This window comes from Theropithecus gelada, chromosome X, assembly GCF_003255815.1.
Source record: "Theropithecus gelada isolate Dixy chromosome X, Tgel_1.0, whole genome shotgun sequence".
Taxonomy (NCBI): Eukaryota; Metazoa; Chordata; class Mammalia; order Primates; family Cercopithecidae; genus Theropithecus; species Theropithecus gelada.
This window is the reverse complement of record NC_037689.1, coordinates 11,215,439-11,235,164: the sequence shown is the minus strand read 5'-3', so window position 1 is coordinate 11,235,164 and position 19,726 is coordinate 11,215,439. Positions and strand designations below refer to the sequence as shown.

Genomic DNA, 19,726 nt, shown 5'->3' with positions numbered 1-19,726 from the left:
TTAGCTATCATGGGGAGGGGGCAGTCTCTCCAGGATCAGTTAAGCCCCAGTTGCCAGAACATCAAGGGTACAGAAACAGCAAACCCATACTATCTTTATTACTGTAGTTTTTACAGTAAATCTTCAATCGGGTAGTATAAGTTCTTCAACTTTGCTACTACAAGGCTACAGTAACCAAAACAGCATGGTACTGGTACCAAAACAGAGATATAGACCAATGGAACAGAACAGAGTCCTCAGAAATAATACCACACATCTACAGCCATCTGATCTTTGACAAACCTGAGAAAAACAAGAAATGGGGAAAGGATTCCCTATTTAATAAATGGTGCTGGGAAAATTGGCTAGCCATAAGTAGAAAGCTGAAACTGGATCCTTTCCTTACTCCTTATACAAAAATTAATTCAAGATGGATTAGAGACTTAAATGTTAGACCTAATACCATAAAAATCCTAGAGGAAAACCTAGGTAGTACCATTCAGGACATAGGCATGGGCAAAGACTTCATGTCTAAAACACCAAAGGCAACGGCAGCAAAAGCTAAAATTGACAAATGGGATCTAATTAAACTAAAGAGCTTCTGCACAGCAAAAGAAACTACCATCAGAGTGAACAGGCAACCTACAGAATGGGAGAAAATTTTTGCAATCTACTCATCTGACAAAGGGCTAATATCCAGAACCTACAAAGAACTCAAACAAATTTACAAGAAAAAAACAAACAACCCCATCAAAAAGTGGGCAAAGGATATGAACAGACATTTCTCAAAAGAAGACATTCATACAGCCAACAGACACATGAAAAAATGCTCATCATCACTGGCCATCAGAGAAATGCAAATCAAAACCACAATGAGATACCATCTCACACCAGTTAGAATGGCGATCATTCAAAAGTCAGGAAACAACAGGTGCTGGAGAGGATGTGGAGAAATAGGAACACTTTTACACTGTTGGTGGGATTGTAAACTAGTTCAACCATTATGGAAAACAGTATGGCGATTCCTCAAGGATCTAGAACTAGATGTACCATATGACCCAGCCATCCCATTACTGGGGATATACCCAAAGGATTATAAATTATGCTGCTATAAAGACACATGCACACGTATGTTTATTGCAGCACTATTCACAATAGCAAAGACTTGGAATCAACCCAAATGTCCATCAGTGACAGATTGGATTAAGAAAATGTGGCACATATACACCATGGAATACTATGCAGCCATAAAAAAGGATGAGTTTGCGTCCTTTGTAGGGACATGGATGCAGCTGGAAACCATCATTCTTAGCAAACTATCACAAGAACAGAAAACCAAACACCGCATGTTCTCACTCATAGGTGGGAACTGAACAATGAGATCACTTGGACTCAGGAAGGGGGACATCACACACCGGGGCCTATCATGGGGAGGGGGGAGGGGGGAGGGATTGCATTGGGAGTTATACCTGATGTAAATGACGAGTTGATGGGTGCAGCAGACCAACATGGCACAAGTATACATATGTAACAAACCTGCACGTTATGCACATGTACCCTACAACTTAAAGTATAATAATAATAAATAAATTTAAAAAAAAAATTACTTTGCTCTTCTAGGTCATTTGCATTTTCATATACATTTTATAATCAGTTTGTAATTTTTACAAAAAAGCCTACTGGGATTTTGTTTGGAGTTCAGTTGACTCTGTAGATCAATTTTAGGAGAACTGACATCTTAACAATAGTGAGCCTTCTAACCCATGAACATGGCATATTTCTGCAGTTACTTAGATCTTTAATTTCATTTAGCAGAATTGTATAGTTTTCAGCATAGAGGTCATAGGAATCCTTCATTAAGTTTATCCCTAAGTACTCGATGTTTTTTATTCTGTTTTACATGACATTGTTTTAGTTTTATTTTTTGATTTTCATTGCTAATATAAAGTTTTTTAAATTTTATTTTTAGATTGTTTATTGCTAGTATAAGTTGCTAGTGATTGATTTTCGTGCATTAACTTTGTATCCTGAGGCACTGCTAAATCTACCTATTAGTTTTCTTTTAAGTTTCTCAGGGTTTTTCATATAAGTAATGATTATCACCTGAAAATAGGGACACTTTTACATCTTCCTTTCCAAGCTCATGTTTTAATTTATTTTCCTTCTTTTACTGTCTAAGACTTTCAGTTCAATGTTGAATGGAAGGGGTGAGTTAGGTTGTTTGTCTTGGTTCTGATATTGTGGGTAAAAACTTCAGTCTTTCACCATTAATTATGATATTAGCTGTAGATTTTCTGTACCTGCCCTTTAGCAGGTTATGTAAGTTCCTTTCTAATCCTAGCTTGTTTCATAGTTTTTTTTTTTTAAATCATGATTGAGTGTTGAATTTTGTCAAATGCTTTTTCTGCATCTATTGGAGTGATATCAAATACATGAGCATTTTTTGTTCTGTAATTGTGGTGAATTCATTGATTTTTAAATGTTGAATTAACCTTGCATTTCTGAGATAAATATTAGTTGATTATGATGTATTAGCTTTATTATATATTGTTGGACTCTACTTACTGATATTTGACTTAAAAGTTTGCCTTTTTCATGAGTGATTTGCTTCATGGTTTTCTTTTTTTTCAATGTCTTTGTCATGTTTTGATATTATGGTTATACTGGCTACTAAAATGAGTTGTGAAGTGTTCCCTTCTCTATTTTCTGAAATACTTTGTGTGAGATTATTATTTCTTTTAATGTTTCATGGAATTAACCAAGAAAGCCATTTGGACCTAGAGTTTTCTTGACAGGAAGGATTTAATGACAAACCCAATTTTTTAAATAGACATAGGGCTATTCAGATTTTTTGTTTCATCTTTTGCCAGACATAGTAAGTTGTACTTTTCAAGGAATTTTGTTTATTTCCTCTGTGTTGTCCAATTTAATCCTGTTGTGGTCTGAGAGCATACCCTTTATGATTTCACCATATGGTCTACCTAGGGGAATGTTTTGTGTGTCCCTGCAAAGAATGTATGTTCAGCTGTTGATTGGTACGTTGTTCTATAATCTACAACTCAGGTTGGTTCCATGTTGTTGAAATCTTCTAATGCCTTACTAATTTGTCTTCTACTTGTTCATTCAATTATTGTAATTTGGGGGGGTTAAAACTGACAAAGAGATTTTAAAATGTATATGGATATGCAAAAGACCTAGAATGATCAACACAGTCTTGAGGAAGAAGAAAAAGTATGGAGGATTGACACTACCGAATGTTAAGATTTACTTTAAAGCTATAGCAACCTGGACAGTATGGTATTGGTGTAAAGACAGACTAATATATAAATGGAACAGAAGGGAGAGACTAAAAATAGACCCATTAATATACAGACAACTGATTTTTGACCAAGGTGCCAATGTAATTTGAAGGGAGAAATGAAAGCCTTTTCAAATTGTGCTGGAACAAATGGATGTCAGTATTAGGGAGAAAAATTCATACTTTGACCCATACTTCACATCCTATACAAAAATGAACTCAAGTTCTACTATTATAGAATTGTTTATATTGAAGTAATCTGCCAGACAGACAAAAATTGTTAACGCTGGAAAACATATTTTTAAAACTAACTACTAAAGATGCTGGAGAGTGATCAAAAGAACATTTTTTGGCTCCATCATATTTTGAGTAATTTTGGATTGTGTCCTGAACATTATCAATGTTATGGTAACATGGTATTCTGTTATATTGTTCTGAAGAATGCCAGTGTTCTTGTCACAGCAGGCAATTAACTAGGTTAAATTGACACTGGAAATGCTGTCTCACCTAAGGCGAGTGGCAACTCAGGTCGCAGTTCAGTCCTGCTTTCAGTTTGCTCTACCCATGCAAGGTTGAGGGGTCAGCCAAAGACTTAGGCAGATTTTATACACAGAATTAGGAATTTGCTTTTTTTGATTCTTTCTTTTGGAGTTGCCCCCTTAATCTCTAGTGGCCCTGGGTACCCAGACCACCTTTTCCTGATTCCTCTTGCAAAAGGATGACAAGCTTTTATGAGAATTTTAGCTGCTCCACATTGCTGCTAGGAGTGCAGCTACTCTCAACAGAAACCCGAGAAAGGGGGAACTCACTACATGCTAGTCACTTCCTCTAACTTTTGACTCCCCTCCAAAATCTGCCTGCTTTTGCTTGGTTTTTTATTTTTGTTTATTTTTCAAGAGGTTACATTTACTATCTGTAGAAGGGTCTTTTTCAGAAGCTTACTTCTCCATACTGGAAGTAGAACTCTTACCATCGCTTCTTGTACATTGACCTTGTATTCCGAGACTTTGCTAAATTTTGCTTATTAATTCTAGTGGGTCTTTTTGTGAATAAATACCATAAAACTTTCTGCAATCATTATCATGCCTGTCATTCATTTTCTTTTTGGTCTATATGCTCTTTATTTTTATTTTATCTTGTTCTCAATCTGAAGGCAAAAACTTTCAGTCTTTCACCATTAGGTGTATTAGCTGTGATTTTTCTTAGATGCCCTTTATTAATTTGTGACAATTTCTTTCTATTCCTAGTTTGATGAGAGTCTTAAACATGAATTGATGTTGAATTTTCTAAATGCCAAATGCTTTTTATGTATTTTTTGAAAAGTGCATTTTGTTCTATTAATATGGTGAATTTTATTGATTTTTAGATGTCAAATTAAACTTACATTCCTGAGATAAGCCTTACTTCATCATGGTGTATTATCTTTTCATGTATTTCTCGATTTGATTTGCTAATATTTGGTAAGGATCTTAATCTCCATGTCTTTGAGAGACATTGGTCTTTAGTTTTGTGTGTGTGTGTCGGGGAGGGGAGTTCCCTTATAATATTATATCTTTGATTTCGGTATCATGTTAATTCTAGCTTCATAAAATGAATTTGGAAATTTCATACCTGTTCTGTTTTCTGAAAGAGTTTGCTATATTTGCTAGAATTTTTCAGTGTTCACGCCTCTTGTGATTTTGTATAAGATTACTTTAAATTTCTTTTTGTTAAATATGTGATAAAATTCACCAGTGAACTCATCTGGGTCATCTGAAGTTTTCTTTGTGGGACTGTCTTTAATTTCAAATTCAGTTTCTTTAATATAGGAATATTCAGATTTTTAATTTCTTCTTGTTTTAATAATTTGTTCTTTCAAGGAGTTTGTGTATTCCATCTAAGATGTCAATTTTTTGGCATAAGTTTTTTTATTGTATTGTCACTTTAATGTCTTATATCTTTGCCAATGTGCCCTCTCTCTCTGAAGTTGATAAAAGTTCAATTCAACAGGAATATATATATATATATAGAAACCTAATTTTCTATGTACTTAATATCATAGCCTCAAAATATATAGTAAACATTGTATTAAAAAGAGTATTAAAAAAGTATTAAAAGGAGAAGTAGACAAAATGCACAATCATAGTTGGAGATTTTAACATACCTATTTTTCCAACTGTTGAAACAAGCACACAAAATCTGTAAAGAGGTAGAAGACTAGAACATGATAAACCAATATGATGTAATCGACATACATAGGTTACTACATCCAACAACTACAGAATACACATTCTTTTCAAGTATACATGGTGCATTCACCAGAATACACTATTTTGGGATATAAAGCTGTTTGCATCAAATTTCAAAGGTTTGAAGTCATAGACTGTATGTTCTCTAACCACTGTTAAATTAAAACTCTAAACAGAAAAACAACTAAAAAATATCTAAATGTTTGAAAAGTAAGCAACACACATCCAAATATCCCATAAGTCAAAAAAGGTATCACAATGAAAATATATTGAGTGAAATGATAGTGAAAATATGATACATCAGAATTTGTGGGGCTGGGCACAGTGGCTCACACCTGTAATCAGCACTTTGGGAGGCCGAGACAAGTGGATCACCTAAGGTCAGGAGTTTGAGACCAGCCTGGCCAACATGGCAAACCCCATCTCTACTAAAAATACAAAAATTAGCTGGGCGTGGTGGCAGGTGCCTGTAATCCCAACCACTCGGGAGGCTGAGGCAGGACAATTGCTTCAACCCAGGAGGCAGAGAATGCAGTGAACCAAGATGGCACCAACCACTGCATTCCAGGCTGGGCAACAGAGTGAGACTCCATCCCAAAAAAACCAAAACAAAACAAAACAAAAAAACCAACCAAACAAAAAAACTTGTGAGATGAAACTGAAGCACTATGATGAAAGTTTCTTATTTTGTATATCTCTACCAGAAAATTTAAAAGATTAAAAATTGGCCATCTAGGTTTGCACCTCAGGACATGCAAAAGTGAAAACTACCAAAGCCAAAATTTGCTTCTTTGAAAGATTAATACAATTGATAAATTTAGCAAGATCAATCAAGGAGGAGAAAGAGAAAACACAGATTATCAGTGCCATGAATGAGAAAAGAAACATGATTACAAATCTTATAGGCCTTAAAAGGATACTAAGAAGATATTATGACCAACTTTATCCCCCAAAATTTGATAACCAAAATGAAATAAACAGTCTTAGAAAAACAGAAATTACAAGAAATGTCACAAGAAAAAAGGTCAAAATCATAGTAGTATTTTTATGTATTAAAGAAATTGAACTTATAATTTAAAACCTATCCACAAACAAAGCTCTCAACCCACATGGCTTCATTGGTGAACTCTGGTCATTTAGAGAAGAAATAACACCAGTATTATTCATGTTCTTTTGAAGGAAAAAAAGAGAGAACACTTCGTATCTTATTTGATAGTAAATTGAACTATATTAGAATAAAGAATTACTCTTTGAAAGATATCATTAAGAAAGTTAATAGGGAAGCCACAAGCTGGGAGAAGATATTTGCAATACATATATTTGACAAATGACTTTATATTCAGAATATATAAAGAACTCTCACAAATCAACAGAGAAAAAAATTGGTAAAAGACACAGGCATTTGGAAAAAGAGGTATTCAAATGGGCATTATATATATGAAAAGGTACTAAAGATCATTACTCATCAGAGAAATGTAAATTAAAACCACAATGTGGCAGCCCTACACACATACATACATACAAAAAAGGGCTAAAATTTAAGACTGATAATTATCAAATGTTGATGAGTATTTAGAGCAACTGGAATTCACATTCATCGATGGTAGGAGTGTAAATTATTTCAACCACTTTGAAAGATAGGCATTACCTACACTAAATGTATAACAATTCTGTGGCCCAGTAGTGCCGTTCCTAGGCATATATTTAAGAGAAACGAGCACATATATTCACTAAAAGAAATGTACAAGAATGCTTATACCAGCTTTAGCATAATTGCTGAAAATTTGAAACCACTCAAGTGTCCATCAGTAGGAGAATAGATGAGCATTATGCTACATTCTTACAATGTGATACTACACAACAATGAAAAGAATGAACTACTGTTACCAGAACTTGGGCGAACCTCAAAAAATTTGTTGAACAAAAGAAGCCAGGGAGGCTGAGGCAGGAGAATGGCGTGAACCCGGGAGGCGGAGCTTGCAGTGAGCTGAGATCCGGCCACTGCACTCCAGTCTGGGCGACAAAGCGAGACTCTGTCTCAACAACAACGACGACAAAAAAAAAAAAAAAAAAGAAAATGGGTATATGCTATGTCATTCAATTTATATAAAGTTCAAGCAAGGCCAAGCAAAACTAATTTGTGATTGTGATAATATTGATGATAAGTGATTGGCAATCTATGGTCAAAATGATGGTTACCTCAGAGAGTCAATTATTGATGGGAAAGGGCCACCAGGGAATTTTCTGGGATAATTAAAATGTTTTCTACTTTCATCTGAGTTTTGGTTACATGGGTGTATACATTATGAGTACTGGAGTTCAGCTTTACAGCTAAGATCTATACTATATAGCTTTGCATACATTCATTGAGCTTTACAGTTAATATCTACACTTTACTATATATAAATTATACCTCAATAAAAAATAATTAGCCTATGAGATTATTCCTCAGGAATGTTTATATAGAATTGGTATTGCTTGATCATTGGAGTATATGTGCAATCCACAAGTGTGCCTATTTTACCACATTTATGCCAACACTCAGCATCATTCAGATTTCTTATCTTGTGGCCAATATAATGGATGTAAAGTGGTATTGTGTTATTTTCCCCCCTTTTATTATCTGCTATCCATTTAGGTTTCCCCTCTGTTAATTGCTTGATCCTATTTTATCTTTTCTAACCATACAGTTTTTCCTCTTCCTTCTTTATTTGTACCTAATTGTCTCATTTACTTTTCATAGAGGCTTTTTTTCCCCACTAAGATGCACTAGTTAGGAGTACCATTTACTGTCTTCAGGATATCTGTTCCAATAGTAATTAACTCAAAGGGGTCTTCCATTTGGAACACTTAAGGTTTTTATTTGTATTCTGATGACTTCCATGTTGACACCACTAGGTGCTGTATTATAATTGTGCTCTAGTACTTACTTACCTGCATACCACACAATTCCCATTGAATAGTCTACTTTATTCATCCTCAATATGGGAGGAATTGGCGTCATCATTACCCAAATCAGGAATCCTCACATTCCAAATTTTGTCAGATTCTGCTGTTTCTTGTTTCTTCCCTCTTAGCTGTCTTCTCTTACTAATTACTCTGCAATTCCTATTTTTTCTTTTTTAAAGAATACTAATTTGCCTCTCATCTTAGTTCCAGTAACATCACTCCAAAACAGGTCTGTATTTTCTTATGCTTGGATTATTCTGTTCCAAATGGAAGCTGCAGATTCCATTCTTGTTTCCAGTTAATCTTTGAAATGCTACTAATAGATTTCATTACCTAAGACATTGCATTTATCTTTGTCATTACCTTTATGAAGTAATCTTACAGTTATTCCATATTATATAACACATGACCAATAACTTTTCTCTCAGTGCCATCTATAAGATTACCATTATTCCCAATTTAAAATTTTATCTGTACAGTTTCCTTAATTTATGCTTACTTCAAATCGTTCGCCTTGTTTTTAATGCCTGGCATATATGAAGTGTATCTGTGTATCTGGGCTTTTTATTATTTTGTGCTCTGCCTGTCCAGGTAATAGACATTTTTCTTTTGTGTTCAGGCTTTCATCTATTCCATGAAAAGGCCCTTACATACTCCAGATTTATTACTCCATTATTTATTATTATTCCCCATTTCTGTTTCCCCATGTCCCAGATGCTTTTGCTCCCAGTAATTTTTGAAAATCTCTGAAAATAGGAGCTTGTATCTTATTTTCATTATTCAAATGCTAAGCATGAAGAAAATACTTACCAATATAAACTAATTGAATTTGTGGGTGATAAGAATGGAATTTTGCTGTGTTTTAGAGGGATTTAAAAAAAAAATTCTACTGAGAGGAATTCAACAAAGATTGTTATTGGGAAGTAAACACAATGGCACCAAATATTTAAAAGTTTACCCTCTTACACATTGTGTTTCTGTTGTAATTAGGAGTCTATTACAAGGATTAGCAAAATGAGTAGCATAGAGAGTGCCTGCTTTTGACATTCAGAAGAAAAAAATTTACTAGCAATATGATTAGATTAATTTTCCAAGTAAAAAATTCTTAAACTGCTTTATGAAGCACACATACCTTTTTTAATGGCACAAAAGAAAATGCTAAGCTGATTTGAAAATAAACTGCACTCTTTTTTGAGGCATCTTTGTGTGTGACAAGTAGAATGTAAGCTCGCATGAGCAGCTCTTTTTTCTAGACTGATGACTCTTCATTTATGTACTGTTCATAGAATCGGGTGCTCAGGAGAGGTATAGAGAAGCTATTTATTGCAGGAACAAATTTTTTACGATGAACATTGGTACTAGTGATGTAATAAATAATTGTCTGGTACAGCAAGGGATTTATAATTTAAATAAAGTAAAAAGTAGAACTGCTTCTAAAACCATGCCTAGGAATCCAGTGCTTAGTATTTCCAGAATAAATTAAATCCAGATGTGTGAGAATACAAATGCAACCTAAGAATAGGTGGATGAGATTTTGGATGGGACATGTGTCTGAAGTACAGTATCAAACCGACTAAAGGGGGACAAGTGGGTTTGATGACTCAGAGCATTCTCAGTATCTAAAAATCTCTTACTGAAAAAGCCAGTGGTATAATTTATTCATGTTAAAATTATTTATCAATAATCTAATATGTCTTATGTACTGTACTAGGAATGGAAACATCTGTAATTCCTACCCTGGGCAAGAATAATGTCTGAATTATGCTAACGCTAACTTGTAGCAATAGATTGTCAAATATAGTGACTAAAATAGTAAAGAATTGCATTTCCCTCTTATAGGAAACCTCATTGCTCATGATTGTTCAGGAATCCAACCTCCTTCCAACACACATTACTCCACCATCTCTTAGGATTTTTGTGGGATCTGCGTGCTTGACTCTGTGTTTCTGCCAAGTCCAGGTTTTAGTAAGCAAGAAAGTAGAAGTGGGTGTGGAGAAAACATGCCTGTGGTCTCAATGCTCCCATCTGAAAGTGGCACCGTCATTTTCTCTCACATTCTCTTGATGAGAACGTTGTCACATGGCCACACTAATTTCAAAGGAGACTGAGAAATGCTCTATGACTGGGCATCCGTATGCCTGGATGCTACTCTGTTAAATGCAAAAGAATGGGGGAACAGATTCTAGTGGATCGCTTTCAGTCTCTACCACAGATGACTTGTCTTCTCTGCTATTTTTTGTTATATATATATAATGTAGGTCCAAGAAAACAATTATACCTGGATGGAGAGTTGGAGTATAGACATCTATTTATTGTTTGTATAGGTTAGGATGGCTATGACTACAATATTTTTATAGACATGAATAAATTATTTTTATCACATGAATTTTGTATTTTTACTGATAAGCAAAATTAATGAGGATTTAGAATTGAAAGCTAATGAGTACTTAAACTCCAAGCGTAGGCCCTCCTAGATCTTTCTCCTGAAAACTTTTGTATTATCAATCTTCTGTCCACCCTACCTAATAGCCAAGCTTCCTACCAAAATAGAACTAGACTGCTTATGTTGAACGCCAGCCTCCAACTCTTAATAACCATGTTTTATGGCAAATTATGTAACTGTCATGAGCTTCACTTTTCTTATCTACAGAAGGTGGATAGTAGTAGTAGATACCTCATAGGACCTCTGAAAGGATTAAATGAGTTCATATGTACAGTCATGGACCACATAATGATATTGAGTGCCTTAAGATTGTAATGAAATTGAAAAACGCCTATCACCTAGTTACATCATGGCCATTGCTGCATTGTAGTGCAATGCATTACCTTTTCTATGTTTAGATATGTTTAAACATACAAATACTTACTATTGTATTATAGTTGCCTGCAGTAGTCAGTACAGTCACATGCTATATGGGTTTGTAGCCTAGGAGCAATATTCTATACCATATAGCCTGGATGTGTAGTAGGTTATACCATCTGGGTTTTTATAAGTACTATATACTCTATGATGTTTGCACAACAACGAAATCGCCTAATGACAGCTTTCTCAGACAGTATCCCTGTTGTCAAGCAATGCGTGACTGCATATATTTCTTAGAACGGTGCCTGGAATGTTGTAAGTGTCATGTAAGAGTTTGGCACATAAAAGTGCTATATATGTATTTCCTGTCATCATTGTCATCATGAGATTTACTGATTTCCATGTGTTCAGCTTGTATTAGCTTATGTGTACCTTTTAATCTCTTGCGGTCTATTGTTTGTGTCAATTTTACTTTTTCTTTCTCTTTTTAGATGGGAAATTTGGAATTAAGCCTTCCCAGAAAAGAATTTCTGGAAAATCTACACTTCATAGTGAAATGGAGGGTGAAGATACAAGAGATGATTCATTATACTCCATTTTAGAAGAATTGTGGCAAGATGCTGAACAGATAAAGAGATGTCAGGAAAAACAAAACAAACTTCTGAGTCACACCTCTTTCCTCAGTAAGAAAATATTGAATACAGAGTGGGATTATGAATATAAAGACATTGGAAAATTTGTTCATCCAAGCCCAAACCTCATTCTTTCACAGAAAAGACCCCATAAACGTGATTCATTTGGGAAGAGTTTTAAGCATAATTTAGACTTACATATTCATAATAAAAGCAATGCAGCAAAGAACCTGGATAAAACTATTGGGCATGGTCAGGTTTTCACCCAGAGCTCTTCTTATAATCACCACGAAAATACACATACAGGAGTGAAGTTCTGTGAACGTAATCAATGTGGAAAAGTCCTCAGCCTCAAACGCTCACTCAGTCAAAATGTGAAATTTCCCGTTGGAGAGAAAGCAAACACATGTACTGAATTTGAGAAGATCTTCACCCAGAGGTCACACTTCTTTGCTCCTCAGAAAATTCATACTGTGGAAAAACCTCATGAGCTTAGCAAATGTGTAAATGTTTTTACACAGAAGCCACTACTCAGTATATATCTGAGAGTTCATAGAGATGAAAAACTCTACATATGTACTAAATGTGGGAAGGCCTTCATCCAGAATTCAGAATTAATTATGCATGAGAAAACTCATACTAGAGAGAAACCCTATAAATGCAATGAATGTGGGAAATCATTTTTCCAGGTGTCATCTCTACTCAGGCATCAGACAACTCATACTGGAGAAAAACTCTTTGAATGCAGTGAATGTGGTAAAGGCTTCTCCCTGAACTCAGCCCTCAATATACATCAGAAAATTCACACTGGAGAGAGACATCACAAATGCAGTGAGTGTGGGAAAGCCTTTACCCAAAAATCAACACTCAGGATGCATCAGAGAATTCATACAGGAGAGAGGTCCTATATCTGTACTCAATGTGGGCAGGCCTTCATCCAGAAGGCACACTTGATTGCACATCAAAGAATTCATACTGGAGAGAAGCCTTATGAATGCAGTGACTGTGGGAAATCTTTCCCTTCTAAGTCACAACTCCAGATGCATAAGCGAATTCACACAGGAGAGAAACCCTATATATGCACTGAATGTGGGAAGGCTTTCACCAACAGGTCAAATCTCAATACTCACCAGAAGTCTCATACTGGAGAAAAGTCTTATATATGTGCTGAATGTGGGAAGGCCTTCACCGACAGGTCAAATTTCAATAAACACCAGACCATTCACACTGGAGAGAAACCCTATGTTTGTGCTGATTGTGGGAGGGCCTTCATCCAGAAGTCAGAGCTGATTACACATCAGAGAATTCATACTACAGAGAAGCCTTATAAATGTCCTGACTGTGAGAAATCCTTCTCCAAGAAACCACATCTCAAAGTACACCAACGAATTCACACAGGGGAGAAACCATATATATGTGCAGAATGTGGGAAAGCCTTCACTGATAGGTCAAATTTCAATAAACATCAGACAATTCATACTGGAGATAAACCGTATAAATGCAGTGACTGTGGAAAGGGCTTCACCCAGAAATCAGTTCTCAGTATGCATCGCAATATTCATACATGAAAGTAATCCTGTTCTTGAAAATGAGAGCCTTATAAGGCTGACAAAGGTCAGGTCTAACTATATATTACAAAATTCATCCAAGACAGATCCTATATGAATATGTTGTATAAGGAAAAGCGTCAGGCTATCTAACTTCAGATGGAAAAAATTATTCAGAAGAAACTCTCTTAAAAATGCATTGATGGAGAGAGAATTTGCACAGCCTCATGAAATACAGTAGAAGTCATACTGAGAAAAACGTTGTCAGGAAAAGCCTTCTTATAGAAAGTATTATAAGTCAAATTGTTACCAAATTATTTATAGGAAGGATAATGCAAAATTATGTAAATGATGGTCATATTTACTGTGTTATATTAAGCAATTTAAAGTGATAACAAAATGAAAGGTAGTGCAGCAAAATAATATAACTGATTAGACCTCCTGTCAGTTCTATAGGGTGTTTGTGGCAGAACACAGTGCATAACAGGAGGAATATTAAATTTTTTTTCAAATTTATGTCCATCATAAATTATGATGGACATATTTATGTCCATCAAATGTTTCTTATTGAATATGTCTATCAAATATGTTTCTTACTGAATATTTCTATCAAGTGAATCCACAATTTAAAAGTCACTTTGGTTTTATATATATATACACATCTGCAGATATAATTTTATAGGAATACACAAATATAATCCTATCATTTGTACTCGTTTCCATGACTTAGTATTGTTTGTTTTCATTGTGGTACAATGCAAAGTAGCCACAGATTCCTCCCATCCCAAGTAGCGTCTCTTTGTCTATTACTTGACTTTGAACTTAGCCATGTGACTTTCTTTGGCCAATGGAAATTAGCAAAGAGAATCAATAAGAAGCTTGAGAAGTGTGCAAAGCCTGCCTTGAAGCTTACTCTCTCTTGCTGCTCTTTCCAAACCTGAAAAATCTCAAATTGCCCTACTGGGGGGTGAGGAACCACCACATGGAGCAGTGGTGAGCCAGCCTTGCTGAGGCCCCTTAGACCAAGTAGCCTGCCAATTGTCAGAATTGAGAGTGAGGTTTTCCAAGACCTCTAGTTCCAGCTGAGCCAGCCTAGCCCAGAAGAGCCATACCAGTTATTCCAGCCAATTTACAGAATTGTGAGATAAATAAAATGGGTATAGTTTTAAGCAACATAAGTTTTGGGGGTAGTTTGTTGTACAGAAAATGCTAAGTAATATTTGAAAGTATATGTTTGGGGGAGGGGGCATAGTGGACCAAAACGTGACATGTGGCATTGGCTTTGGGTCTGAGTGGCAGGTAGAAACTGGAAAAACAGTGAGGAAAACTGTTTTTCCTCAAATAACAAAGGTTGGATAGGTGACAACCCATGTTATTTAGTAGGGAAAAATATAGAAAAACAGTTATCACCATACTCTGTGGGAAGATAGAGAATGGACCAAATGAACTTATGGATCTGGCTAAGGAGATTTGCAGCAGAATATGGGAAGTATCAGCTTGCTTCTTTTAGCTGCATATGATAAGATACAGAAAGAGAGAAATGAACTAAAGAAATAACTGTTTCTTTGGCAAGCAGAATTCAGAATACGGAAAAGCCAAGGATTGCTGGGTTGAAAAATAACGGTTTCACATCGCTAGTTTCTCCAGCTATCTAAATATTCTCAAGGTAGATAATAGCCTCAGGGTAAAGATCAAATCATGGTTGTATCCGTAAGACTCTTTATTACAATGTGTGAAATAGTTCAATTGGTGCTTAGGAGACGATCTCAGCTAAATTTAAGGGCTTCTAAAAATCATGACATTATCCCATAGAAGCCTGACATACTGCTCAAAGTGGAGAGAGACCTATCTTAAAAAGAATTGCTGATGTGGCATTTGGGAAAAGGAGTAGATCCAAACCAGATTCATAGGAAACTCACAAAGTTTTTAATAGAGTTTTACTAGTAAAACCACCTCCAGGTTGGACTTCCAGGGACTGCAACAGTTCAAAATGAAAAGTGGCCTCTGGATTCCCCTCCCTAACTTCTATGAATAGGATACAAGCTGAGAAAGTTACTCAGATGCAAACATGGTCCATTTCTTATGGAAAATGAAGGACATCTCAGAGGGAAGACCCAAGAACAATATATTAAAATGGACTGGGGAGCCATCCCAGGGAGAACTGTGCCCTAATCAAGAAACATTATCTGCCCCTGGAGCCAAGGGAACTGACAACATTTGCTCTGTGGGATTTCAGAATTGTTATGGAACAGTGACTGATATGTGCCTCTTGGTCTTCCTCTTTTTGAATGGGAGTGTCTATTATAGTTATCCTGTACCTATCTCACCATTGTATATATTGGGTGTGTGTTGGGGGACATATAACTTGTCATTTAGCTCACAGGTATCTGGATCAAGAAACTGAAAAACTGTACCCAAGGAACCTCAGCCACAACTGAACCTGTTACAGAAGACTTGAGATCCTGGATTGGAACTTGATGCCACAATTTTGGATGAGAAATTTGGAGGTCCTGGAATAGGGGTGAACATATTTTGCATGGGGTGGTAATGTGAATAATTTGTGACCAGAAGACACACTGTGTTAGGTAGAAAAATGCTACAGATATCTTCATCCCTATATATGTATCCTTCTTCAGTCTTTATTTCTCTTTGTGTTTCAGTTAGGATAATTTCTGTTGATCTATCTTCAAATCCACTGATGTTTTTTCCCTTACCCTGGCTCTGTCAAGTCTACTGATAAGCCCATTGAAGGCATTCTTCAACTCAGTTATGTTTTATTTTTATTTCTAATATTTCCATTTGATTCTTACAGTTTTCATATATCTGCCAAAATTCCCCATCTTTTCATGCATGTTCATGTTTTCCACTATATCCTTTGTCTTAGTCAGTTTGAGCTGCTATAATAAAGCACCATAGACTTGGTGGCTTATAAACAACAGAAATTTATTCCTCACATTTCTGGAGCCTGGAAGTCTGAGATCAGAATCTAGCATGGTTAGGTCTTGGTGACGGCCCTCTTCAAGGTTGCAAACTGCTGACTTCTTGTATTTTCCCATGTCTACAGCTAGAGAACTCTTTGGGATCCCTTTTATAAGGGCACCAATCCCATTTATGAGGTCTCCACCCACATTACCTAATTACCTCCCAAAGGCTTCATTCACCTCCTAATACCATCACATTGAGGATTAGGATTTTAACATATGAATTTTGGGGAGGATGCAAACACTCAGCCCATAATATCCTCTAACATATTAATCAGTTATTTTAAACTCCCTGTCTGATAGTTCCAACTACTAGGTCAACTGAGTCTAGGTCTATTGATTGCTTTGTCTCTTGATGGTGAGTTGTCTTCTCTTGCTCTTTTGCATCTAATAATTTTTGGCAGAATGTCAGATGTTGTATGTAGGATAGTAGAAACTGAGGTAAACAGTAGTTATTCCTGGAAATAGCCATGGTTGCCCTTTTGATAGGCCATTAGCATGGGGAGATTGAATCCATCTAATCAGGAGTTGGGCTGAGTTTGTGTTTCTTTGTTGCCAGTGTTACCTTTGCTGTACCATAGACTTAAAATTCCTCTAATGTTATCTTATGCTTGAGGTAGGCACTGGTTTGCCCAGAGAATTTTTATTTTTCCCAGACCACACTTGCCTTTAGGCCTGTAGGCCTTTCCTGTGTGCCTGCATCTCAGGGAGGGTCTCGCTGCATGTTATTGCCTCTACGTTAGTAGTAGACAACTGTTATTACTTGGTTCTTGCTGACCTGGTGAGTTGGGGGCAGGGGTTTTCCTGGGCCAGCCTTGGTTTTTGTCAGGCCCCGAATCCCTGGGTCTTGAGGGTGGGATATTTTAGTGATCCTGCCCTCTTCCACTGGTAGAAGGCCTTTAATCATCTGGGCCCAGGATGATTTCCTGCCTTTTTATCATGGGTGGAATTTTTTTTTTTCCATTTCCCTCACTCTAGTCACAGTGAATCTTCACCTGTGTCCTGAGGGCAACAGGGTTTGCTGCACTTCTTTTAGTGGCTTAAGGATTTTGTTCTGTAGGGGAGTAGGGTTCCATTGGAGCTTTGTGCCATTTCTATATTAGCAGCAGCCCCCTTGCAGGCCTACCCCATGGAGGTAGACTTTCTCCAGTCTTCTTCCTTGCCCCCGTGTTTCTTGAGAGCACTCAGTGGATGTCTATGGAGAAGTGCCTGCAAGTAGAGACCAACTACCCTTAGGTCTACAGCTCTCATGAGTCTCCCGCACTCAGCCTTTAGCAATTCATTAAAAATTCTTGTTGAATTCTTACTGCTTATATAGTGGCCTCATCTTCCTTCCTGCTGTACCACAGATGACCGAGGAGAGGCACTTGTCTTTTATTATATTTCAAGCTAGTTGGTTGCTCTGTAATCTTAGCTCTCTGATGGGTTCAAGAAAACTTATGTTTTTGCAGATTACCCAGCTTTATTCTTGTTATAGAGATGGGAGCAGTGTTCTTTCCAGATGTCTACATGCTAGGCAGAAACTAGAAGTCTGGACAGTCTCCATTGTCTCCTACTATCCGAATATATGCCCCTTTTCAGTGTGACTTTGCCACTTTGCCCATCAAGAGGTAGAATCTATTTCTTCAACCCCTGCACCTGGGCTTGGCTATTTTGTTGGCCAATAGGACATTAACAAATATGATACAAGCAGAGACTTGAGAAGTGCCTGCACATTGAGGCTTGCCCTCTTTTGCAGCTCTTTGGAATCCTGAGCCCATGTGTGGAAAAGCCGGAACTATACTGTTGGAAAATGAGAGAGATCACATGGAGCAGTAATGGAGCAAAGACCAGCCATCCCAGTTGAGATACCCTACACCAACCAGATTTTCAAATGCCGGACATGTGAATGAAGCTACCCTAGGCATCCAGTCTTGGTCAAGGCAACTTTGGCTGGCAGTCTCTGAGATGACCCTGAATGATCCCCACCTCCTGGTATTCACATTCTTATATAATCCCCTCCTCTTGAGTTTGGACTGGAATTAGTGTCTTGGTTCTAGTGAATAGAATGAGGCAGAGGTAATGGGATGTCATACCCAAGATTAGTTACAAAAAGACTGTGGCTTCCATTTTGGGTGCTTGGTTACTCTCTCAGATGGCTCATCATAGGGGAAACTGCTGCTACATCATGAGATAGCCCTGTGGAAAGGCCCACATGTGTGAACTTTGAAGCATATCCTCCCCTACTTGAGCCTTTAGATGAGGACCACAGCCAGATAGCTTGACTGTAAGCTAGATAGCTTGATTCATGAGAGACCTTCAGCCAGAGGCATCTTTTGAGCCACACTTGAATTCTTGACCCACAGAAACTGCAAGATAATAAATGTTTTAAGCTGCTATATTTTAAGTAGTTTGTTACACAGTAGTAGGTTAATAATACACTGGCCCAGATTAGGAAGGTTCTGCCATTCGTCCCAGCCATCCCAAACAACTACCAGAATAATGGATTAAAACGTTAATTGTTTTAAGTCACTAAGTTTTGGGTGGCATGATAACAACCCAGCAAAAAGCTAACTGATACATTCATTATTTATTGCATTTCTTCCTCCACTATTCTTCCCTAACAGATAACCAATACTAATAAACTACTGTGAACACTTCACTTTCATGTTTTAATCTCTGCTCTGTGCTCATAATCATATGTAGACATACATATGTTCCCATGCCTGTAATCAGAAGTTATGTTTCCTTTGATTTTCAAAAATCAGATCATAACATACAACCATCTCTGCAGCTTGCTTTATTATTATTCAACAATATTTCTTTTGAACGGTTGCATGATAGTTTATGGGGTGGATATACAGTAATGTATTAAACTATTTGCATTGTTAAAACTTATTCACTCCCATTTGCAACCCTTTTTAGTCACTGGGAACAATGCTGTTAAAAATATTAAAAGATAGTTTGCATAGTGGTTAGGTAGATAGGCTCAGGAAGCCATCTGCCAGGGTTTCAATCCTCACTCTACCAACTTACTAGCTTATGTGACGTTGGGAAGGTTAGTTAACTTCTCTGTCCTGATGATTTTCATCTATAAAAGATGTACACACTAGCACCTACCATAGATTTGACTAAGAAGCATATTTCTTTCCCAGGGCTGCTATAACAAAGTACCACAATTGGGCAGCCTAAAACAGCAGAAATTGTCTCATAGTTCTTGAGACTGGAGATCTGAATCACGGTGTCAGCAGGGCCATGCTCCCTCTGAAGGTGCTAGGGAAGGAACTGTTTCATGCCTCTCTCCTAGCTTTTGAGAGCCTCAGGTGTTAT

General features: G+C 36.7%; 1 protein-coding gene across 2 annotated transcripts in view; it reads left to right on the top strand.

Annotated features, from left to right (window-relative positions):
• Window positions 1–19,056, top strand: part of ZNF81 (zinc finger protein 81) — a 91,320-nt gene extending 72,264 nt beyond the window's left edge. The window contains exon 5 of one of the 2 annotated variants that reach the window (XM_025371606.1): window positions 11,749–19,056. In XM_025371606.1, the coding sequence (XP_025227391.1) occupies window positions 11,749–13,457 (1,709 nt within the window). In that variant the 3' untranslated portion in view covers window positions 13,458–19,056. The remainder of the gene's footprint in view (window positions 1–11,748) is intronic. The other variant, XM_025371607.1, reaches the window with a different exon arrangement.
• The last annotated feature ends 670 nt before the right edge of the window (window positions 19,057–19,726 follow it).